This window comes from Haematobia irritans, chromosome 2, assembly GCF_050003625.1.
Source record: "Haematobia irritans isolate KBUSLIRL chromosome 2, ASM5000362v1, whole genome shotgun sequence".
NCBI lineage: Eukaryota > Metazoa > Arthropoda > Insecta > Diptera > Muscidae > Haematobia > Haematobia irritans.
The window spans coordinates 75,350,933-75,377,281 of NC_134398.1; the positions used below are offsets into that span (position 1 = coordinate 75,350,933).

At 36.2% G+C, this 26,349-nt stretch overlaps 1 protein-coding gene and 1 pseudogene across 1 annotated transcript in view; one reads left to right on the top strand and one right to left on the bottom strand.

The window, feature by feature from the left end:
* LOC142225537 (venom allergen-1-like) overlaps window positions 1-25,998 on the top strand; it is a 196,216-nt gene extending 170,218 nt beyond the window's left edge. Inside the window, exon 4 of the mRNA XM_075295328.1 lies at window positions 25,592-25,998. Within this exon, the coding sequence (XP_075151443.1) occupies window positions 25,592-25,856 (265 nt within the window). The 3' untranslated portion in view covers window positions 25,857-25,998. The remainder of the gene's footprint in view (window positions 1-25,591) is intronic.
* Window positions 13,739-15,786, bottom strand: LOC142227577 (uncharacterized; annotated as a pseudogene).
* Window positions 25,999-26,349: the final 351 nt, after the last annotated feature.

Sequence of the window (26,349 nt, forward strand, 5' to 3'; positions counted from 1 at the left end):
TATATTATAATTGGCGTATCACGTACGACCGATCATAATACTTGTTTTAATCCATAGGCACCCTACAGTAGGTCGTTCACGATACCCTACATACATATATTTATAATAAATTTCTTGATTTTTTGAGTCTTGATAATTTTTTGAAGTTTGATTTCATACTTGGTCTCACGGACAAAGGTATTGGGATCAATTTTGAAAAATTGTACTTGCACCCTACAGCCGTTAGTCTACGACTTATTTAGGCAAATTTTGATTATCGCGTTTTTTTGACATTTTTGGGTTTATTTATCCTATTTATATACTTATTTGGAATATGTTTTTTACTTTTCATTAATTTTCCGTACAATATCGTCGCACACCCTACGACCGGTATTTTTTGAATCGGAAAATTAAATTTAGTGTATTTTCGCAGTGCGTGGGTTAATACATTTCGGTTTACGATCGAGTTTTGTGTAACTAGTTCGGGTGAATCTTCGTTCTAATACGCGATTTGTACCCTACATTCGGTCAATGGTAACGATTTACTCGATTTGCGACAATTTACGAATTTTTATCGTTTTTCCATAAATTGTTTTATCCTATTAATTATTTCTATTGGTTATCATGTCTGTCAGTCCACTACCACCATTTATTCGCCCGTCGGATGCTCTGATTACATTTGGTGCAATGTTTGACCAGCAGAAACCTACCGAGCATACGGTTTATACTCACGATGTTCAGGGATCTGAGTTGCGGGGATTGTTGGTGGACGTGAAATCGGCCTATGACAAATGCTTAGATTATTTTTCGTCATCAAACGCAGTCGAGCTGAAAGAAGTGCAATCGGAGGACGACAAGTATAAGTCTACATATCGTGCGTATGTCATTGCCTTTCGACAATTAATGAACTTTTAGACGGGATGAAATCTAGCACGAGAAATACTTCTGCCCTTCGGGTTTCGGTTCACGATCGAACCTCTACCCCGGTTCAGACTCCAGCAAGGGGTCTAGCTGCGGCTACGGCTCATGATAGCCCTACGGGTTCTATGCGAATTAATATTTCTCATATTTCGCGTGCGAATTAGGATGCAGTTCATCATCTCCCCCTGCCACCGTGTGACACTGACGTTTTCAACGGTGATTTCTATTCTTGGCCTTCGTTCAGGGATATTTTTACCGCTGTTTATATCAATAACGCTCGGTTATCTGACATCGAACGTCTTTGTCATCTCTTTAGGAAGACAAGTGGCGAGGCTCGAGAAATCGTTTCGCGTTTTCCTTTATTAGGTCGGAGTTTTACTTTAGCTTGGGATGCTCTTAGGAAACTTCGACAACCCACGTATGTTGGTTAACAACCAATTGAAATTGTTTTTTGCGTTGCCAACTCTGAATCAGGAAACGAGTTCGGGTTTGAAAGATCTCCAACGCGGTATTCGCGCTTGTTTATCCGCCATGTCTGTCTATGAAGTCGATACGATTGGCTGGGATCCGATTATCGTGTTTATGTGTATTCAACGGCTGCCTAGCTCTACCGTAAATCTTTGGGAACAATCGGTTCGCGATAAGGCTGCTTTATCCTCATGGAGGGAAATGGATCTCTTTCTCACGGAAAGAATCCAAACTTTAACGTGCGTTCACGATTTGAGAAATATAAACGGCAATTCGAGATCTACTGACCGGAAAATTAGGGCGCATTTCACGAATGCGGGTCCATCAAATCGTTCTCAGTCTACGACTTCTAATTCGATTTCCACCTCGCGGAAATCCAAACCCTCTTGCGTATTATGTCCGGGACTTATTCATTCGCTTCGCGACTGTTCCAAATTCAAGGCTCTCTCGGTGAATGATCGATTTTCTGCAATCAAACGACATAGAATTTGTGTTAATTGTCTTTCGCATCTTCACGAGGTTCCGAATTGTACAAGTTCCTTTAATTGTTCGGTGTGTCATAAACGACATCACTCATTATTACACCGTTCCTCTAATGTCGCTCCGGTTGTTCAGTCCTCAATGTCTGCTCCGTCCGTAAGTAATGAAAATCAAAATCTAAATTCCAACAATCTCATGCCATCTACATCTGCTGCTTCGAGGCAAGTTTTTCACACGTCACAAAATAGGACTATGCTGAGCACAGCTATGGTGAACATTATTCACCAGGTGTCAAGTTTCTCCGTCCGTGCTCTAATTGATCCAGCCTCTGCGACACCAACTGAAACTTACGGGTGATCGCACCTTTGCACAAATTTCGGGGGTTAATCAAACGCCCTCTGCGACTATAGTTAGGAAGTGCTCATTTACCTTGAGTTCTTCCCTAGATACCTCGGTATCTATGCAAATCACGGCTTTCGTTGTACCTAAGGTTTCAGGTAATTTGCCGGCGTATAAGGTATCAGTGGAACGCGATCCTCGTTTGTCCGACTTGCAATTGGCCGATAGGAATTTGTTCGACTGTAGACCAGTCAATCTCTTGCTAGGAGCCGATTTATATCCACATATTCTTTTGGAAGGGATTGAAAGAAATGTGTTGGGTACGCTTATTGCACAAAGGACGATTTTCGGTTGGATTGCTGGCCCTATTTCATCCTCATCTTTACAGGTCTTCACGACCACTCTTCAAATTTTCGAGGAAGATAGTTTACATGAGACTCTTCTTAAATTTTGGGAATTAGAAGAGCCGCCTCGGCGTAGGATACTCTCATCATCCGATCAGTTTTGTGAGGACAATTATCGTCGAACCACGCGTCGCGATTCGGATGGTAGATATGTGGTTGCGCTTCCGTTTCGCCCCGAATTTCCGTTGACACTCCAACTGGGAACATCGAGGCCTAATGTTTTGGAACAGTTCTTGCGGAACGAACGTTGGCTTCTGCGTAAGCTTCATATAAAGGAAGTCTATAATCAGGTAGTTCGCGAGTACCTCACCTTGGATCCTATGCGGGAAGTTACCGCACCGCAATCTTCTAACGGAGATTGTTGCTATTTGCCTCATCACCCTGTGATTTTTTTTGTATTTATTAGTATTTTTGAGAAAAATAATTACAACATAGCTCTACTTCGTCTCTGCGCCATTAGGCATTATAGAGACTGACTTGGTAATATATACATATGTTTATGTGTTCATTAACTAATAAATATTATCAAAGAATACAAATCATATAACAAAAATTCATTATATAAAACTGATATATTTTATAATACAAACATTATATCAGGAGCTCATCAACGCGTTCTAGTAAGTATTTTTTCAGACTAGTTTTAAAAACAGAAAGATTTTCAATCTCTTTTAAATTAAGCGGTAGATCATTAAAATATTTACAACCAAGATGATCAATACGCTGCCTGGTTGTTTCAGAGTGACAAAATGCAACTTTTAAAAGGTTATTATTACGTGTATTAACCACCTCTTGATTTCTCCTAAAACGTATGGTGTGATGTTCAATATTATGTAAACATTTAAATATATATACAATCATTTGGCATTTATGAATTCCATAAATGGGTAAAACGGTTGGATATTCTATCCTATATAAATTCAAAATGGAATGGGTTACACTCAAATTCGCCACAACTTTAAGAGCTTTGTTCTGAAGAGATCTTAGTTCAGTAGTTTTCTTATAACCATATACTATTGGCAAGTAACAATAATGACTTTGTATCAAGGACTGGTAAATTAACAGTTTAGTTTTCCTATCGAACTTGTATTGGAATTTATACAGTAAACCAATAGCTGGTGATATCTTAGATTTCAGGTACTGTATGTGTCTATCCCACGAGAGGTTTCCCTGTAAGTACAAACCTAAGTATCTAACTATGGGAACTTCCGTTATCTCCCTTCCGTTAATACGAATATTAAAAACATTATTGAATTTAAAACGAGGCCTAAATCTCATTAATTGAGTCTTATCAGTATTCATAAAGAGCTTGTTGAGACGAACAAACTCAAAAATCAACGAAGCATCTCTCTCTATATAAAGTTTAACCATGTTCTCATTGTTATACGGATACATAAGACAGATGTCGTCTGCATAAATAAACATTTTCCCATCCAAAGTAAGATTCCCCAGGTCGTTAATATAAAGAGAAAACAGAAGAGGCCCCAAAACACTGCCTTGGGGAACTCCGTACTTGACCTCCATCATAGAACTTCTCTGTCCCTTAACTTCAACAAATTGTCGCCGATTACTTAAATAACTACCTAAGAGCTTCATCTCTTTTCCACAAATTCCATAAAACCCAATTTTCCTTATTAATAAATTGTGATCGACAAGATCGAAGGCCTTCGACAAATCATAAAACACACCAACTACAGCCCTATAACCCTCATCCAATCCTTTACAGATACATCTATGAACATTAACAATTGCTTCCTCAGTGCCACAACCCTTACGAAAGCCATATTGATAATCATTCAATAAACTATTTTCCGACAAATACATATACAGTTGTTTATGTAGTAAACGCTCAAAAACAATTCCAATTATAGGTAATATTGAATTTATGTCCTTACCACATCATTAAAAATCCGTACTAAGTATGGTGTTAATATGCCAACACAAGTTAAAAGAACTTTAGGATATATACCATCATGCCCACTACTCTCATAAGCGTAGGAAGGCCTCTGGGGAGGGGGCTTAGACCCCCCAGAAAAATTTTAGCCCCCCCCCAGAATTTGAAAACCTATTTACGATTTTCCATTTTTATAAAAAATAAACAAACCCAGCCAAAAAAGCGTCGCCAAGAATGTAATGAAAATGATCTTTTTGGATCCGGAAGTGGTGCAAAATTGGCGAAGAAGCGATGAATTTAACATGGGCTCGTCATAAGACGAAAGTCCTCCATTTCAACAGCCGTTGCACAATTTGCATCACAGAAATTCTGTTATATTTTGTCAAATAATTTTTATAATTTTTAATGCATTCTAATGCTTGTCGGAAACGTTTGACCTCAAATATTTTCAAAAATTCACAAGTTTTTCAGATTGGATTTAGAACTTTTTCGACAAAATTTAAATTATTTGTACCATTTTATGAATTCTTACTTCGTTTTTAAGGTATTTGAAACAAAAGAATTAAAATTTCCCATTAAAAGTATGAAAAAACCAAGTTATAAAAAATTGAATTTAAAGAACTTCCTGAGTAGTTAAAATAAAGACCATCATTGGGAGTACATCTTCTGGAAGTGCTTTTAAAGTTGTGCCTTTGGAAGAACTTCAAAATTTTTTTGCTGGGAAATGTGTGTAACTACTTTTACTTGCTTTATTATAAATTAATTTTCGAGTTATTTTGATGTCTAATTTTTTTATTCATTTTTATGAAATAAAACACTAATTGAAATATAAATAAATGAAATATAAATTTTTAGCTAGGGGGGCTATAGCCCCCCCTAGGAAAATTGTCTAGCTACGCTAATGGCTACTCTTGGTAGGAGATAAGCCACAAATAACACTATGCATTTCCTCAATAGACGTGTAACTAAAATAAAATCTATAATTACATGTACTCAATGTTCCCAAATCATTGAGATCATCGCCCGGGAACTCTTCAATACCTGATTTGACTTTCTGAACCGACTCCACAAAATAAGTATTCAACACTTCACTTTTAGCTTGATCACATTCAACTGGATTACCAACACTGTCCCTAATACATATATCATCAACTCGACCTCTCCCTAGTGTTTTGTTAAAAAAACTCCATGTCTTCTTGGAATCATTCCCCAAATCAGAAAGAGTATCAGCATAATAATTATTCATTGAGTCCCTATAAGCCTTTTTGATTACCTTGCTAATCCTTTTCAAACGTATCTCAATGTCAGGTCGTGAATTCTTCTTCCGAAGCCTTAGTAGACGATCCTTATTTTATAACAGCAGCTTCTTTAAGTTACCATTCACCCATGGTGCTATCTTATTTCTCAAGCTTAATTTGGTACTCTTAGTCACTGTTGAACTACTTATAGCTTCTCCCAGGCACTCTATTAAATTAGCAGTATCTATTGATGGATTGCCAGTGTAACACAAATCCTGCACCTTGTGTTGTAGATAATCTTTCACTCTCTCATAATCACAAACTAAATAACTTTCATTATCAAATTCACCATTTCTAACTTTCAAAGCGATTCTACAAAAAATGATATTGTGATCAGACAAATCAAACTCAATGGAATCTATAAAAAATTGTTTCTCAATGTTACTATACACATGATCAATTGATGATTCACTTTGAGGTCTTGTAACCAGCTCATGGCAATTCCTGAAGTCAAAGTTCATTAAAATATTTAAAAGGTCTGCAAATACTCTCTTCTCTAGTAAATCAATGTTAGCATCCCCAACGAATACACAAGGATTTTTTCCATATCTCTCCAATGTACTTTCCATAAAATTAAAAAAGTTGTTTATTCCACACTTTGGGGACTTATAATAGGATGTAAATGTCATTAGTTTACCATTAACTTTGACATCATTCAATCTCAATACTACCGAATCTATGAAACCTTCACTTGTAATTTCCATCACAGAGAAAGGTAGCAAATTACGAATATATATGGAAGTCCAACCATACGAGTCAAATCTACAAGAACGTACTGCCTTATACCCAGGTATGTCATATACTTGAACTAAATCTTTCTGAAACCATGTTTCTTGTATAGCAATTACAGAAGGTAGCTGTGGTAGCTGCGAAATCAAAGATTTAAATTTGTTAAATTTCGAAACCGACGACAAGCTTCTGATATTTATAGACATTATATTAAAATAACTACAATGCGAATAACTAGTTTTAAAAGATTCAAAATTATTTATATATTGATTGTAATTCATAAATAAAAATAATAAAGGAAAATTAAAACACTATGGAATGAAGTATTAATTAAATAATTACGTTGGTGATACATAAGTGTTATCATCGGAATCATCAGCTTCAACTTGTATTAATTGTTTTGATTTCCTTTTATTATTTTGAACTGTTGCTTGTAGCAATAACTCATCAACTTCTTCCATGTTTTCAAGTTGTCTCGGTCTTGATAATTCAGACGTCTTAACGAAAATTCTGCCATTTTTTGCATAAACGGAACGGTATCCGATATTTTTCAAAGACTTTGCATAGTTTAATAATGCCATTGTTTCTCTGCTAAGATATTCATGAATAAACACACTCTTGGTTTCATCCTTCTCATTAAGTTTACTCTTGACAAGCATAAGTTTATCTTTAGTTTTTTGTGAATTGAGTTTCACCACAATAGACTTCTGGTCGTTTTTTGTTTTCAAAAGGTAGGCATCACTAATGCTCTCTTGACTTACACTAACACCAACGTCGCTCGCTAACTTTATTACAGCCGCCTCAGCTGAGACACCATCAGCTGTTTGTATGCCAGTTACAACACAGTCATACTTCACTCGCTGGTCGTTCAAAAACTTAACAGATGCCTGCAGCTCACTCACTTTATCTTTCAAGGCTTTATTCTCTCTCTGCATTACCTCCAATTTCTTTTTATTTTCTGCTACTCCTTTCAAGACTTCATCAAATTTGCTGGACATGAAATTCACAGCATCAGATAAGCTGTCCAGTTGATCATGTTTTTTAAGTCTCAAATTGATGACATCAAGTTGAGTTTCAAAAGAAGAGTTTGATTTTGCTATGTTGCTCGATGTGCTCGCATTATTCTCACATACATGACAAACATATTCCTCATCTTCATGTTTACAGTAGTAGTCAAACCGACTCTTGCTCAAATTTGTGCAACGAGCATGATATTGTTCTGAACATTTGTCACACTCTATGCTATTCTCATTCTCCTTCACTTCTTTTTTGCAGCGCGCACAGAAAATTTTGTTTTTAAGGCTACGTCGTGTTGTCATTGTTGAACTTCAAGTTCCAAATAGTTTGTGTAACGTAACCAATTAAATTACAATACAAAAAACCAGGCAATTCACTCAAAAAGTTTTAATTATATTTTATATTCGGAGAGCTAAACAAAACACGACTTTATACGATCAATGTTGCCAATGACAATGGCAACTTGGAGAAACAAACGACTAAATTACGGGTAGTTTTCAATGCGTCAAATCGTACCGGAAACGGCACCACCTTGGACGATGTATTGCACGTCGGTCCGACTTTACAATCGGATTTGGTGTTATTGATTCTACGGTGGCGGCTGTGCAGATTTGTTTTTAACTGTGACATTACGAAGCTGTATCGCCAGATTCGCGTTACCCCTGAACATACACGGTATCAACGGGTCTTATTTAAGGATTCTCCCACCCGGGATATCAGGGATTATGAACTGCAGACCGTGACATTTGGCGTGAATTGTGCCCCTTTCCTGGCTATTAGGCGTTGTTGCAGCTTGCGGACGATTGCGGGCTTCGCACATATTACGGAGATGTATGTATGTAGATGACGTTTTAACGGGGTTCCATGATCTTTCGACGGCACGGGAGGCACGCGATGAACTTATTTCCGCTTTGGGATCTGCAGGGTTCGAACTTCGGAAATGGACCGCGAATGATAGGACCATTTTGGATGGGTTACCGACGGACCATTTAGTTGATGCCTAATTGTTATCGTTCGTGGAATCCAGTGGCTGCAAGACACTTGGAATACGGTGGAATGCGCGGTTAGATACATTTTATTTTTGTGTCGATTCCATATCGGGAAAACTTCGTCACACGTCTTGTCTACTATCGCGAAATTGTTTGATCCGATCGGTTGGCTGGCTCCGGCGATCGTTACCGCAAAGATTATTATGCAGGGTGTTTGGTCATCCGGGATCGATTGGGACGCGTGTCTTCCGTCGGAGTTAGAAGAACGTTGGTAGAAGTTTACCGTGGATTATTGCGTGATAAATAATATACGCATCCCTAGGTGGGTGGGCTATTCTACGGACTCTTCTGTTGAACTTCATGTCTTTTCCGATGCGTCGGAAAAGGCATACGCGGGGTGATTTATATACGGATTGTGTTACCTAACGGCGAGGTTCGGGTGCAGTTACTGACTAGTAAAACGAGAGTCGCGCCATTGAAGACTGTTTCATTGCCCCGATTGGAACTTTGTGGTTCACTTCTAGCCTCGGAACTTCTTGAGACTATTCGTAATGACATCGGGATTGCCATTGACCGTGTTTATTGCTGGACTGTTTCCACTATAGTTCTAGCGTGGCTTCGTCGGACTCCAAGCACCTGGAATACCTTTGTGGCGAATAGGGTTTTCCGCATTCAGGAGATTATGAGTGGAGACAGTTGGAACCATGTTCGTTCGGAGGAGAATCCTGCTGACTTGGGCAGTCGCGGTGTGTCTCCCGCGGAACTTGCGACTTCGTCATTATGGTGACATGGGCCACAATGTCTTTTACAGGACCCCTCACGGTGGAATATAGGCGATGCTACACCGGACACGGATATAGAAATGCGTTCAGTAAGGGTACATTTTTCATTTTTCGATAATTATGACGATATTCTCGATAGATTGTCATCGTTAGATCGCGCCTTGCGTGTACTTTATTACATGTTCAGATTTCTGCGGAGAACTCTTCCATTGCATAGAGATCGGTTTGTACATACCAGTGTAGTGATAAGTTCCGATGAGATTAGGGCGGTCAAGATACGGTTAGCTGTCATATCACAGCAATTCCACTATACTGAGGAGTACAAATGCCTTGTTGATAAAAGACCATTACCCAAGAAAAGTTCGCTGTTGCCGTTAAACCCCTTCTTGGACAAAGAAGGTCTTATGCGTCTTAATGGTCGACTAGCGAAATCGCCATCACTTCACTACACTGAACGATATCCGATTATCCTACCGTATGCTATTCTCGAAGCTATTGGTGGAGTTTATCCATAAGATATCTGTGCATGGCGGGAATCAACTGGTATTGCGAATACTTCGCATTGAGTATTGGGTGCCTAGGGTTAAAACTCTGATTAAGGCAACTATTAATAATTGCAAGCCTTGTCGTCTTGAACGAAAAAGGGGCTGTACTCAGATAATGGCGGCGCTTCCTAGTGAACGTACTGTTGTATCAAGGCCATTTACAGTGACGGGAGTGGACTTCGCGGGTCCGTTCGATATAAAATCATTTACCGGTCGAGCTTGTCGTGTAACGAAAGGGTACGTTTGTGTATTCGTTTGCTTTTCTACGAGAGCAATTCATTTGGAACTAACGTCGGATTTATCAACTCAAATGTTTTTATCCGCATTTGAAAGGTTTATAGCGCGTCGTGGCTGCCCCCGGGAGGTATTTTCGGACAATGGCACTAACTTCGTTGGTGCTTCTCGTGAAATAGAGCGCAACTTTCGTCTGCGCCTCTCTAGGTTTTCAAGGCGTTACGTGGCGGTTTATTCCTGCCGGAGCTCCCCATATGGGAGGCCTCTGGGAAGTCGCGGTGAAGAGTTTTAAACATCACTTTCGACGACAGGCACAAGCTTTCAAATACACGTTTGAGGAACTGACCACGATCTTGGGCCGAATCGAGGCTTGTCTGAATTCGCGTCCGTTATGTCCGATAAGTGATGACCCGCAGGAGTTACTTGCTTTGACTCCTGGCCACTTCTTGATAGGCGCTCCGTTACTCGCCCCTCCGGAACCTCTTATCGAAGAGATGCCGTTGAGCATGGTCAACCGATATAGGAAGATGAAAGCGCTGGATCACCACTTCTGCCTACGGTGGAAAGAGGAATACTTGCATAGCCTTCAGAAACGCTATAAATGGAAACATCCTGAACGCGATCTTCAAGTTGGGGATTTAGTAGCTATTCGGCATAAAAATCTGCCCCTTCTTCCTGTAGCCCCTCCCGCTGTCTGTCCCACTCCTGCGCTACCCACAAGTATACAATATATTACCTCGTTGGCACCCAGTTTAATAGTCCATTTGTAATTTGGAAATCGGGCTGTACCAGCGAGGGCACTATTGGATCCTTGTGGCCGTTTTAGCCAAATTTGTTCTTCACTTGTCCGTTATTTTAGAATTCCCACGTCGTCTGTTGATAGCAATAATTTCTGTCGTCTCACTCTACACTCAATACATAACCCCAACCAAAAGGTCAATGTTACGCTTCGGGTGGGTGATTTGTCCCATGTTCGGTCTCCCTCCGAATCCCGAATTTTACTGCAGGAGAGGTGTGGCTCTGATCTTGGGACCGGATATCTATACACAAGTTATGCGCGGTCAGATCCATTCGAGTCCGGGTCTACCCCTTGCCCAAAACACTATCTTTGGGTGGGTCATATCGGGTCCTTGTTCCGCGTAAGGAGATTTACTATCTCTATTCGTACCATCATTGGCGTGTTTAGTACACGAACTGGATTTACTATCCAACTTGTTATTTGAAAAAATGAATTACAAAAAAAAAAAAGATAAATAAAAAAATATGAAATAAAATGCTCACATGAAAACAAATGAATCGCTTCGCTATCGCTTTTTACTTCTATTATTTATTTAATTATTTGGAATTTATACTTTGATTTAAATCTTTTTTGATTGTAATTAGAACTGTTAAATTTTTATTTATTTTATTCCAACATACCAGGATGTTGCAAGGCGGGCGGAAATGTTTAAGTTCAAACGTAACGTATAATTCCCCCTTTTTAATTGTATCCTCCTTTTCTAACTACGGTTCGTTACATCCTTGCGCGTGCGTACTATTTTCTGTCAATTGCTTGCCTCCTTGTCCCATTCTGTTTTGTTCGTTTGTTTTTTATGTCACTTCTTGTTTGGAGCTATCTGTGTTCACGACACAACAAAGGTAAAGATAATTGTTCACGACAATTATTCAATAAAAATCTTATATGTCGACACCAATTACTAAACCCTAGTGTTTTATTTATTTTTTATTTTCATAATTTCACCATCCGCCTATTCATAGAGAGTACCATTAACATTTTAGCAAAGTGTGCGAAAATTGGTCAAAACCGGTTTAGAATGAGACAAAGTCCACATATATATGTTCCTCCGTTTTAGGCAAATATGGCCAAAATACACACATTTCCATTTTAAAAATGCCACTGCTAAGGGCAAACATTACTCAAAATTGCCCATACTTCTAATTAATATCTATCTAGCGATAAATCATAATTGCACACCTAATTGTTGTTCTGAAAAATCTACAGAATCTAGATCCCAAATCGGAGGGCCGCTTTCTAAGGGGGCTATACCAAAAACTGTACCGGTATACAATATATTCGGCACACATATTTATTATCCTAAAAACCTCCAGATTTTCATGCAAATCGGAAAAACTCCGGTTTTTATAAGCCCAAAAAGTAAAATAGGGAGATCGGTCTATATGGGGGCTATACCAAAACATGTACGAAATGTGTCATTGAAATTGACCCAATGAAACAAATTCGTTGATATAACGACATTTTTCGTTATTATAATGAATTTACTGTTAATCAACGAAACGTTTCGTAATATTAACGAATATTTTCATTGTCGCAATGAAAATGTTTCATTATATCAATGAAATAGTTTCGTTGGCTCGATTTTAATGAAATTTTCTTTGTGTGTAGATTTCTAATTTCAGGCAACTCGGATAATAACTTCGGTTTCTAAGCCAAGACCCCAAATCGGGACGGCTGTTTATATGGGGACTATAGAAAACCTGGACTTATATCGGCCCATTTTCCAACTTGACTTGTCTGCAAAAAACCGAATCTATGCCAAATTTCAGGATGATAGCGGCATTATTTAAGGCTGTAGTGTGACTACAATAGACGGACATGATTATATCCCAGCAAAAAATTATTCAGTAGTAAGAGTTTAGTTGCGCCTTTTAGAGCAAATGCACTTTACTGGCACCTTACAAAATCGCTTAAATTTCATGTATGTTACGTACTTTATTGTGTTGATTCAAACAAAGTAAAAAATTGTGGCCTGGAAGTACCAGGGTCTTGATAAATAACCTCCAAAGGGTTAATAAACATTTTTCTATATCTTAATCATTAATGTATCAACTTGATGTCGTTGTAAAGCTAATCCCAAGTGCTATTAACCACAAAAACTTTGTGTAAATATCTATTAAAGTTTATTAGATACTAGCAAACTGTTTTTATTAGATGAAGAAAATTTTTTAATTTTTTTTTATATTTGAAAAATAAAAATTTCATTTCATTCACAGCAGTAATGAATTTATTTCGATTACAAGAATAGTGATTACATATTTAGTTGAACTTGTCTAAATGAAAGTAAATCCAAAGTAATTACTGAATCAAAGCGTTATACGTGTCCGCAAATAATTCATTTCATTGAAGTGCTCCTTGGTAACCGACATTTTTTGTTGTTTGGTCTAACGTTAACAGAAACAAAGCGGATGGTTTCCAAACTCGTGAAAACGCAACGTATAAATGACCATGTGAAAAACAATGATTTTATCCCGCAAACACTAAGCGATTGGCCTGGCGACTTGTTAATGGTCATTGCGAACGCAAGGCGAACTGGAAATTGCAATCTATTGAAGTCAAACGGAAGATCAGTCGTAATCATTGGTATTCGAGGAATACATACGTTTTCACCTGCGTACTTTCCGTTAATAATGGTTGCCTCAATCAAATTCGGCATAAATCTTTTTACCGAAAGTCGAGTTCCGATGCAAAGTCGCGGTGGATTCAAATTACGCAATATCACCATTATGTGGTGGAAATCCTGGTAAATTCTGAGAGTTCGAAAACTCCGTTGGATAATTTACAACATCATCTGGATTTGTTACGGAATCAACGGATTTGTATGTTACCAAATCGCCAGCAATTTTTGATTGAATGATGAAATTCAATACGTGTACATCATTATTTTTGCCGCAAGAATTGCTTGTTGACTTAACCAAGCATAATTCTGATAATTCTCACTAATTTTTGAGAAAACATTTTCAATAAGAACTAAAAATTGGCAAAAGTCATTGGTAAGCCTAATTAAACCAGTTATCGCATCAACTGGGACTTTTCCATTTCCAACAGCTAACAATTGTTTGGAAAATTGTACAGCACTTTGATCATTCTGAAGTTAAAGTCTCATATTTGTGGTTAGCGATAATGTTTTTACGTTATTCCATAAAGGTGATGCCTTCAGGCAAGCATTCAATTCATCTGCAGGCGTTCCACGGGGAATTACTGGCGACGTCTGTCTGAAATCGCCTGCAAACAATATCATCAAACCGCCAAAGATGTTGTTACTTCGCCGAAGATCCTTCAGTGTGAAGTTAAGTGCTTCAAGCGATTTCTTATGCGCCATTGTGCACTCATCCCAAACAATGAGCTTGCATTGCATCAACAATTTTCCCATTGCACTGGATCGGGAAATGTTGTATGTTGGAGTATCAGTTGTGTTTAAATTGAGTGGCAATTTACGCGCCAAATGTGCAGTACGACCGCCAACTAGAAGAGTCGCCGCAATTTCAAATGATGTTAACGCCAAAGCTATGTCGAATCTTTATCGAATTGAGGTCATAATCAACGAAATGACAAACGTTTTCCCAGTTCCTCCAGGTGCGTTTAGGAAGAATAGACCACCAGTATTATTGTCTACCGCTTCCATTATTGTTTTGTATACTTGGTTTTGCTTTTCATTCAGCAACGGCACATTGTTTTGAACAAATTCCTGCAATGTATGAACATTGTATTGCAGCTTTCGATTTAATTTTTGTTTGAACGCATCGCGCATCGATCGATTTGGCGCAATCATTCCTACTTCAATCAGTAGCTTGTTTGCAATAGTCAAGTATTGATTCTCAATCACAAACAATCCTTTATTGTAGATTTCATCGGTTATTTGGATATAAGGTTATTCGTTTGAATGCGCAAGCGATGCAAAATATCTTCACATATGTCGTCTTTGTATTTGTTCCATAACTGAATTGGTTGTGAAGGAAAACATGTGGTGATGATAATTGCGAAAAGCGTTCGTATTTGGTACGCATTTGATGAAATAAATGAATCCGCAAGTGTTAAATCCCAATGAGAATCGTTCTCCAGCAAAGCCATTAGTTGACATGCTTCTCGATATGTTTGACATTGGTGCCCATTTACAGTCTTCAAATGCGCCAAGGGTTTTGGTCCACGTACATTTACCAACATCAGTCGCAAATAAAAACATTCATCATTTCTAGGATGAACAGTATACATGCGACCTAGTGCACCTGTGGCCAATCTGGAACTGGGGTTCCTTGTTTGCGTCGTTGGAATTTCTTTGTTGATTGATTCCAAGTGTAATACTTTGGCATTTCAACGTACATCAGCATCGCTGCGAATGGATCTGCTTCACACATTGCAAAGAAGCTAGTCAATGTTGTAGATGGTGGTCTCTCATCTCGTTGTGCCACATTACCCTCAGTCAAGTAAACTATTTTGCCATTTTCCAAATGCACTGCTAAGTATACAACTATGAGATATCTTTCATGAATTTGAAATGAAAATAATCGCCATAATGCTTCATTAGTGCTGACATATCTGCCTATTTGGAAGTTACTGATTTCGCATTTTCCGACGCAATGCCAAACACAGCCATGTCACTGCCTTTTGTGACATATTTGCACAAATATTTGATTGATTTCGCCGAATGACAACTCTCAACATTTGTATGTGTTTCGAAAATTCGTGATAGAAGCGGGCAATAAATTCATTTCCGATCTCAATATCTTGATTTTTGACTTTAAATTTGATAGTTGGACAATTATCTTCTTTTGAACGCCGACGATAAACTGGATATCCATCGTTACCTATGACTGTTGCAGCATCTAACGGTCGCGAATATCGTTTTGTACACTTTCCATCAGCCATGCAAGGCGATAATGGATTTAATGCACCGCACGGTCCATGCACCATCTGTATTGTCACAATGTCGTGTAGATGGGGATCAGTGACTGGATCTGGAATTTCAGCGGATATGATGTCATCCACTTCATTTGAATGTAATTTGTAGAGCAACCAAATTAGGATATGAGCATGCGGTATATAACAACGTGTGTCACCAAAAACTCGATACTTAGTAACGACATTCATCATAGCCTTGAGTTTTTGCTAAAATACTCTGGCGAATATGGCATGGCGATCTTGCGGTTTTTGGCCCGGTTCCTACTCACGTTCAATTTCCGTCCACTTCGGATTGCATGTGAACGTAATAAATAAATCCGGAGTTCCATAATTTCTCATATAGTGTATTGAGCGTATTCGTGCATGTGACGTTGGTTTCGGTATAAGATGATGGGAGAATCGTCAGACGTCCAATATTCTGAACATCACCATCTGAATGAATAGTATCACTCAAGTGTATGTAGTCCTCAGATCGTAGCTTTGCATGAGGGAATCGGATGAACCCTAAACGTTCGGTCTCGACTTTGACATACATATCGACAGCGAATTGCTAGAATAGCCGATGGCACTTATGAATGACATCCTTCTCATGTGTACGATTTTTATTCGTTGATACCCCTGAAAATGCAAAATTAAATGATTTGTTAATGGGAACAAATAATAGCAATAATTAGTGTGTACCTGTAATTGGATCGACCATCTTCAACGTGATGTCGTATCCGTCTTGCCCTTGCCAATAAATGATTGGATATTGTAACGCATCATACAAACGATGTGTCTCGTTTACACGATGCATAATATTGCTTCTTCGCTGAACGACAATATTTCGCGATTTAGTTGGATCAACAACAATAATTGCAGCAACATCATTAACTGTGGTGCATTGAATCCTTGCACATGTTCACCTGTTGGGGTACAATCCGCTTTTATGACAAATTTGTACGTCTCCGATGGCATTCGTTCCAATGCTGTTTTAAACATATTAACGACAGCGTTATTAGCGTGGAAAAATGCTTGCAATTGTTGAATAATTCGTCTCTTTAACTGTTGTGTTCCCTGTTATTGCACCGCATATTTACACTGAACGGAAAAACTGCATCAATATGAAGATTTTCAACATTAATTTGATGAAATGTTTCTTCGATTTTGAGCTTACAACGCATTTCATCATCGTAATGAATTTTACATCAATTTTTCATCAAATATATTAGTCAATTTAATGAAATAATTGAATCATCTTGAAGAAAAAGTGTCATCTAATTGATGTATTTGTTTCTTCCTCACGGACGAAAAAGACTGTTTTTCATATGTTTGGGTATAAACATAATATGATTGGAACTCAAATTTTTAAACACAATATTTTTGAGTGCAAACATATAATGTTCATAAACTAGCATAATATGTTTGGGACATATATGTTAATATGTTAGAACATATTATGTTTGGGACATAAAATGTTTGTAAATATAATATGCTTGGATTCAAACATATATTAATTTAGAAATAGCCCATAAACATATATGTGTTTACAAAGAGAGACAAAGTGTATGCTGGAAGTAAAATAATGAAAGTAACCAATTGGCGCCTTAATATAATATAAACAATATAATATAAACAAGTATAAATTTACATATTATGAGTAAACATATATATGTTGTGATCTAAGACTTAGCCAAAAATTGTATATGCTTAAGTAAAATATTAAAATGAGTATTCGGAAAGAAAATTCATTCGAAACCAAGATAAAATATATTTGAAAAAAAAAGAGCATTAGTTTTGTTTATCATTTTCGCATTACGGGCACAATTTTTTTGTTTCGTCAAAACAAATCGGAACGTAGGAGGAGTAAGCCAAAATATTCAAACAAAGGTAATTAAAGCGATCTTCATAAAAAGTAACGAAAGGGCACTATACACTGAACAAAAAGCATGTCCGGTTCCAAAGATTGTGTCTCCACTTTAACAATAACTGGTATTGATTCCGAACCAAAGATGCGGAGAATACAAGTAAGGATGCTTTTAAGACACAATTCTCTTTTAAATGGGGTTTTTTGTACTTGACTCTACGAAGCTCATTTAAATTTTTCGCTTTTTCAGCTTTTTTCCATATGCTATAAAATGTATGTTAAAAACAAGACTTCCAGTAGAAAATATGCTATGTTTCAAGTAAAAAATGTCTTTAAAATAGAGTATTGAAAAACATATCCTATTTTTTAATGATTTTTGCCTTGTAGTCAAGATGCAAAAATGCAACAAATTTAAAGACAGTTTCATTAATTTTAAAGAATTTTTCTGAATTATTAAAGTCAAGTCAAGCCAAAATTAGTTCTTTCATATTATGATACCCATTTTTAATTCAAATCACTTAATTATAACGGCAACACGACTTCATTGAAAGTATCGACCTTTGAACTTGGAAAAAACTTTATATTAGAGAAATACGTTGTATTCTTATTTTTAGGACATGAACTCTTTTCCTCACGACAATATTTTTCAGTGCACTCTTTTTAGAGTTGTGAAAGTAAAATGAGAACAGTGGGAAACAGTGAAAAATTAAACAGTAAGATCTATTAAAACAAAGATTTGTTCCTCTTTATTAATGAGTAGTCCAAGAGGAGTTGACGGATAAAAGCGGGCATTGAGTTCGAGTTTTGCCGCTAAAATTATTTCTCATTTTAGCGGCAAAACCAGAGTAACATTACAACTTTTTCCTGTAAATTGTGGGGAAAGATCCAAAGCAACAGTTGAATAAGTTTATTTTCTTTAAAAGAAATTATTAAAGAAAAGTAAAAGGGTAAACATGGCCATTTTAACGCGATAATGCCAATTTATACCGGCCTTAAGAATTAAATTAATTACAATATTATTTGTTAATAAAAATTCACATTTATTTGTATTTCTAAATTAATGGTGTTACATGCTAGCAAACAATTGTTCACACCAAAATAAATGTATGTGCTGTTGTAAAATTACTGTTTAGAATTTAAATATAATGTGCTTTTGAATGGTTATCGTTAACCTTAGGATTCGATGGAAAAATATTTATATATACTCGACTTCACGTTCTTGTATACAAAAACTTGTATACAAAAACCTTTGTTTGTTACACAATTTTTATTTTTGCAATAAAAAATAATATTTGATTTGAACTCAGTCCATTTCGTTTATATCAAGCACTTTTCTTTTCTGACTTTAAGTCTTTTATAAAACACACTTTACAATTTCGTAGTAAAAATTTAATATAATAGTATGTAATGCTGAACACCTTTTCGGGAACTTCCGAACGTATCTGGAATATATGTTAAACAATATATTTAAAAAAAAAAATAAAGTAAATAAAAAATGGTGTTGGTCGAAGCAGGGATCGAACCCAGGACCCCTGTCACGCAAGGCGGACGACCAACCACTGCTCCACGCTGCCAACAAATGTATGTTTAACAATGTTATGTTTGCATCGGCTCGTGGGCGCCGCAAGCTATGCTATATAAATATAACTTATAACGATAATTATCTCTTGATGACCATAACAGCTACGTGTGCTGGCTTACAAACTGTGTGGTCCGCTGTTCGAATCCCCGTCCGGCAAAAAGTAAAATTAAAAAAAATTATAAAATTTTATAATTTCTTCTACAATGTTTGTATTACACAAAAAGATGCTAAGAACTAAAAAAACTCATGGAAGTGAAAAAATGTGAGGGAATATACAATTAGGCAAAAAAAAATTTTTGAGCACAATATTCTTTGGGAGAAAATTCTTCTCAGCATATAATATTTTTGGGTCCAAAATGCCTCCAAACATATTATATGTTCACATAATAACATATAGTTTTTTGGAAGACAACATTATTGAATTTGGATGGAAAAATACAAAATGTTTGGAACTTAGACTACCCAAACATATCATATTGTTTAGACCAATATGCTTTCAAACATATTATATATTGGAAGAAATCAAACATATAAATGTTTGGGCAATACCCAAAAATGTATATGTTTGAAGCAAAATATGTTTGGGAGTATATGTTACAGAAGCGATTTTTTTTGAGGGTGCTTTCGATGAAAAACGGTATTCAAATTGATGTCCGATAGTCTCTATACAATGAATATTCTGCATCATTCCACACAGAAAAAAATTTCACGAAAATTTTTCCAATTAAAATCTTAACTGAGTTTAAAAAAATATTCAATTAAAAATTTAATTGATTCAACAAATTTTTTAATTGAAATAAAAATCAATCACACAAATTAATAGTATCAATTAAATATTTAATTGGATCAATTAATTTTTTAATTGACTGCCAATTAACTTTTTAATTGATACTATCATTTCTGTGATTGAAGACATTTCAATTAAAAAATTAATTAGATCAATTAATTTCGTGATTGAATCAGAAAAAAATAATTGAGAAATCTTTTTATTGGCCCTATTGGAATATAAGCCATTATTATTCGCTTAAAATGATTAATATTTTCGAAAAGTGTTTTGTAAAGGGTGATTTGTTAAGAGCTTGATAACTTTTTTTTTAAAAAAAACGCATAAAATTTGCAAAATCTCATCGGTTCTTTATTTGAAACGTTAGATTGGTCCATGACATTTACTTTTTGAAGATAATTTCATTTAAATGTTGACCGCGGCTGCGTCTTAGGTGGTCCATTCGGAAAGTCCAATTTTGGGCAACTTTTTCGAGCATTTCGGCCGGAATAGCCCGAATTTCTTCGGAAATGTTGTCTTCCAAAGCTGGAATAGTTGCTGGCTTATTTCTGTAGACTTTAGACTTGACGTAGCCCCACAAAAAATAGTCTAAAGGCGTCAAATCGCATGATCTTGGTGGCCAACTTACCGTTCCATTTCTTGAGATGAATTGTTCTCCGAAGTTTTCCCTCAAAATGGCCATAGAGCTGTGTGGCATGTAGCGCCATCTTGTTGAAACCACATGTCAACCAAGTTCAGTTCTTCCATTTTTGGCAACAAAAAGTTTGTTAGCATCGAACGATAGCGATCGCCATTCACCGTAACGTTGCGTCCAACAGCATCTTTGAAAAAATACGGTCCAATGATTCCACCAGCGTACAAACCACACCAAACAGTGCATTTTTCGGGATGCATGGGCAGTTTTTGAACGGCTTCTGGTTGCTCTTCACTCCAAATGCGGCAATTTTGCTTATTTACGTAGCCATTCAACCAGAAATGAGCCTCATCGCTGAACAAAATTTGTCGATAAAAAAGCGGATTTTCTGCCAACTTTTCTAGGGCCCATTCACTGAAAATTCGACGTTGTGGCAGATCGTTCGTCTATTCATGATGAAATGTCAAAGCATACTGAGCATCTTTCTCTTTGACACCATGTCTGAAATCCCACGTGATCTGTCAAATACTAATGCATGAAAATCCTAACCTCAAAAGAATCACCCTTTATTAGCTGATTTAATATTATACTCTTGGTCCAGATTAATATAATAATTGTAGTCACCATTTTCTAAATTGATATCTCCAATAACAACAATAAAGGTTTAATATTCCAATTTGTCTTAAAAAAAATGTAAGTGGTTGTCTACTTCTGGGATACTTTCTGCTAGAAATATTAACGATTCTTGGGAGTATTCTCCATACGTATTTTCCATTTTTATCATTTCGGATGTATTTTGATGTTGGAAATAAGTAGCCATATAGACACCAAGTCAAATGCATCATAAATGATGAGGCTATAAAGGCAGATTTAAATATTAGTTATTTAATGATATGCATAATTGTACTAATTTTTTTTTCATAACAAACCTGCGTTTGGCACATCAATTTTATCAAAAACCTGTCTAATGCCAGCATCCGTTTATGTTAAACTTACAACACTTAAAATATCTCCAATTCGCAAAAGTATTAAAAGCTATTTTATGAACGTGCGATCACAATAAATATCACTTCACAAATGAATTTATTTATTCTTCAACAAATTTCACACGCAACAGACATAACGGATTTTCTCAAAGGCATTGCTTTTGCGTGTGTTTTAGCAATAAAAGCACAAAAAAACTTTGCAACACAACAAGTATGTCCCATTCGAAGATTTTTGTGGTTTTATTTTCTATTTTTCCAAATTTTAAGTAAATCATCTCTTAAAAAAGTTTATTATAATTAAGATATTTGGAAAAAATTTTAATTGTTAGAGTTTGCCATATATGGGGGTGGAAAAATATAAATGAATAACAAGCGATGAAAATTTTATTCAACTTGATTACTGATTTCATTAAATGAATGAAAGATTTTCATCAAAATTATGACCAAAAATTGATGTAAGTTTCTTCATTGAGTTGATGACGGTGTTTTTCAACTGAAAACAGAAAACATCAAATTGAATACCGATTTCATAAAAACAATGTAATTTCTACATCAATTTGATGAAGATTTTTTGATGATTTTGTTTCATTAATTTGATGATGTACTTTTCTTTCAGTGTAGCTGATCCACCATAGGCGAAATGAAATAAATTTTCAGAAAGTGATGCGGTTCATCTAATGTTGGCACCATTGAACCATGCAAATGATATCTGTATCAAACAATCAGTTATTACAGAAATACGGTGTAACTTCTGCGAAAAAATTTGGAAGTTCTTCCAAAGACACAACTTTAAAAGCACTTCCAGAAGATTCACTCCCCATGATGTTCTTTATTTTAACTACACAGGAAGGTCTTTAATTCAATTTTTTATAACTTGATTTTTTAATACTTTCCATGTGTAATTTTAATTTTTTTATTTCAAATAGGTTAAAAACAGAGTATGAATTCATAAAATGGTACAAATGATTTAAATTTTGTTGAAAAAATGCTAAATCCAATCTGAAAAAAATGTGCAATTTTGAAAATATTTAAGGTCAAACGTTTCCGACAAGCGTTAGAAACCATTAAAAATTATAAAAAATTATAAAAATTATTTATTTGACAAAATATCACTGAATTTTTTAATTTACATACAAAATATTGAATTCGGATCACACCTAAAGAAGTGATGCAAATTCAATGCAATTCAAGTGCAACTGTTGAAATGAAGGACTTCCGTCCTATGACAAGCCCATGTTAAATTCATCGCTTCTGTGTCAATTTTGCACCACTTCCGGATCCAAAAAGGACATTTTCATTACTTTTTGCGACGCTTTTTTTGCTGGGTAGTTATTATGTGTTCCAATTCATTGTGTTGGTGTGAGTGATTGGTTATGTGTGTTGTATCTTTTACCTTGCAAGTCGGCATGAAGCCGCCTTCTCGAATGATATTAGCTCCAAAGGAAGTCATACGAAAGCAGTTATTGTATTCAAGGATATGTTGAAGAAAATTGCTGGAATCGAGATCACTTCCATCGAACAATGATTTCAGTGGCTGTGGTGGTGTAAGTAATGGATCCAGTTTGACTTTTCCACTTACGTAGTACAATCCAGCCGTTTCTCTTTTGAACTTTAACGCATTGAAATATTGGCATATTGTCGTCATTGGTCCATATCTAGTTTTTAATCATCACTGTAGTTCGCAATGGGATCATATTGGAATGCCAAGCGATTGTATGATGCCAATGATCTTCGTGTGTTTACGCGTTGTCTCAATCGGGCATTTTCTCTTATTATATTTTGTCTTTCTTCCCTTAGAACAATCCAGCCGTTTCTCTTTTGAACTTTAACGCATTGAAATATTGGCATATTGTCGTCATTGGTCCAATATCTAGTTTTTAATCATCACTGTAGTTCGCAATGGGATCATATTGGAATGCCAAGCGATTGTATGATGCCAATGATCTTCGTGTGTTCACGCGTTGTCTCAATCGGGCATTTTCTCTTATTATATTTTGTCTTTCTTCCCTTAAATTCTGTGAATACACTTGTTGCTGGCTTGCATGTCTTGTGCGGCGGCCGATGTTCGCACGTCGCCCTAAAGCCATTTTGGTCTATGGACAGAGTGGTGAAGTTAACTTCAAATGCACGATCCCCATAATATTCAAAGTTCGCTAAAAATTTGCACAATACACGTAATTGATTTGATGATTTCCAATTGAAATGTTAGTAAACGATTAAGTTATTTTTTTAATATTTGTTCACAATTTCATAGTGTACACAATGCCGGTTTGTCACATGAAAATTTGTCACATCACTTTTGCATACTAAAAATTTGCACAAAACACGTAATTGATTTGATGATTTTCAATAGAAATGTTAGAAAACTATTAAGTTATTTTTTAATAATTTTTTCACAATGTACACAAAGCCGGGTTGTAACATGAATATTTGTTAAAAATAAAAAACAACTGAAATGAATTCAAGTTATAATTTTTTGTAATGTGCGCTGAAACCTTTCCAACGAATGCAAAACCGTGGAAATCGGTTCGAGCGTTCTGGAGTTACATCAAAACGTCGCTGTACATCAAAGACCCCGCTTTTCCGTTGAAACTTTTCTTGAATTTTCTGAGCTATAAACCTCACGGAGCCCGACCCTTTCCAACGAATGCAAAACCGTAGAAATCGATTATGCATAACCGTGGAAATCGGTTCGTGCGTTCCGGAGATGCATCCGAAATGACGCTGTATATAAAAAAGATTTTCCGTTGTTCCGTTGAAACTTTTGTTGAATTTTCTTTGCTATAAACCTTACGGAGCGCGAGACCTTTCCAACGAATGCAAAACCGTGCAAATCGGTGCGTTCTGGAGTTATTGCGTCAGGAAGAAAAACCTGACTTATTTTTATATAGTTGTTCTTTTGTCTCTGGAGTATAGTGGTGGATCCATGTCTCATCAACAGTTATGAAACGACGCTTAGAATCCATTTTATTTCGCTTAAAACGACCCAAACAAGCTTGAGAAATGTTCATCCTTATGCGTTTTTCATCGACTGTTAACAAACAGCACCCATCTTGCAGAAAGCTTTTTCATCTGTAGTTCTTCATGCAAAATTAAATGGAGTCGATCATTTGAGATGCCCATGATATTAGCAATTTCACGCACTTTTATTCATCGATCATTTAATACCATACCATGCACTTTGGCTACAATTTCTGTTGTTGTTGCTGTTTTTGGACGTCCACTACGTGGTTCATCTTCAATGCTTGTACGATCACGTTTAAATTCAGCAACCCAATTTTTTACTGTCGCATATAAAGGAGCACTTTCACCTAACACATTCACAATATCATTATGAATTTCTTGTCCCGATAAACCTTTTTTATGTAAATATTTAATGACAGCACGCATTTCTAATTTTTCCATTGCGGATGCGTCTTTTTTGAACACCTGATTCTATATGAGGGAGTTGCCAGATAGAAACAAAATTTAACATGTGTTCATAACAGAGATGGAAATTTCCAAAACACTTAGCTTTTTTCTGTTTATATCGCGCTTTTTGTGCTAGGCTAAGAAGTTTCCGAACTGCCCTCATTTCTAAATTGGATCCGATTTTACAGCGTTCGTTCTTGTACCAAAAAACGTCAGATACCAAATTTCATCAAAATCGGTTTATAATTGCGACCGGAATCCTGCGGACAACAAATACATGGACGGACGGACGGACAGCAAGCGCTAGATCGGCTCAGGGGGTCTAAAACCAATATTTCCGGTTGGCACATTTTTTTGGCTGATCAAAGTTATTATACACTGACCACTATGTGGTTTAGGGTATAAAAACAAACAAAAACAAACGATATCCCAATTTTTTCACTTAACATAAGATTTATAGAACGATTTTGGTGCTTAAAATCAAGATTTCTGCCTAGCGTGAAGGAAACTTTTAGCACAAATTTTAGATAACTTTTTTAATGCGCTGTCTCAATGATATTTTATGTCATTTTAGACCCCAAACTGGACACTTTACTCTGTTAGTTTCTGATCGTCAAACCCATGTTGGATGTGCATTTTTAAACGACTTACTTCCTGGACCTCCAGCAAAAAGAATGGTGATATTTACTTGTAACTATTCCTCTACAAATATTCGAAACTTCCCCAGTTATAAACCAGGACCACCAGCATCACAATGCAAACAACGTCACAAAAAATTTGAATCGCTTTGCATTGACAGAATTAATCCTGATGATCTTACATGGTATAATAAATTGTAGAAAAGGAGTGCAACAAGCTGGAATATTTGTCTGTACTAACGCCATACAATATATATCTATGATTGAAGTGTTAATATAACAACATATTTTAGTCGAATTTAAATAGTTTTGGTATAATAAATATATGCAAATAGGTCATCAACATTGCTTGTATTTTTTATGGCGGTTATTTACACCTAGACTCAAAAAATGTAGTATTCAATTTTAAAATGCTTTCAAACAAAAGTTATCATAAGCTAAAAAGTTCAATTGTAGTACCTTTTCACTATATTGAACGGAATCTCCGCTACATTTTTTACTGCTGACAGTCCTTACTTGCGATCAATGGATAACTTCTACTCATACATTAATTTTATGAAACAATCGTGGAAAAAATAAACATATCATAACACTGCACAGTGGGCCAAATGACAGGTTTTTGATGCATTAAATCAACGGAAGCACCCAGAGCTCTGAAATTTCGTACATATACCACTGGGGATGAAAATAAAGT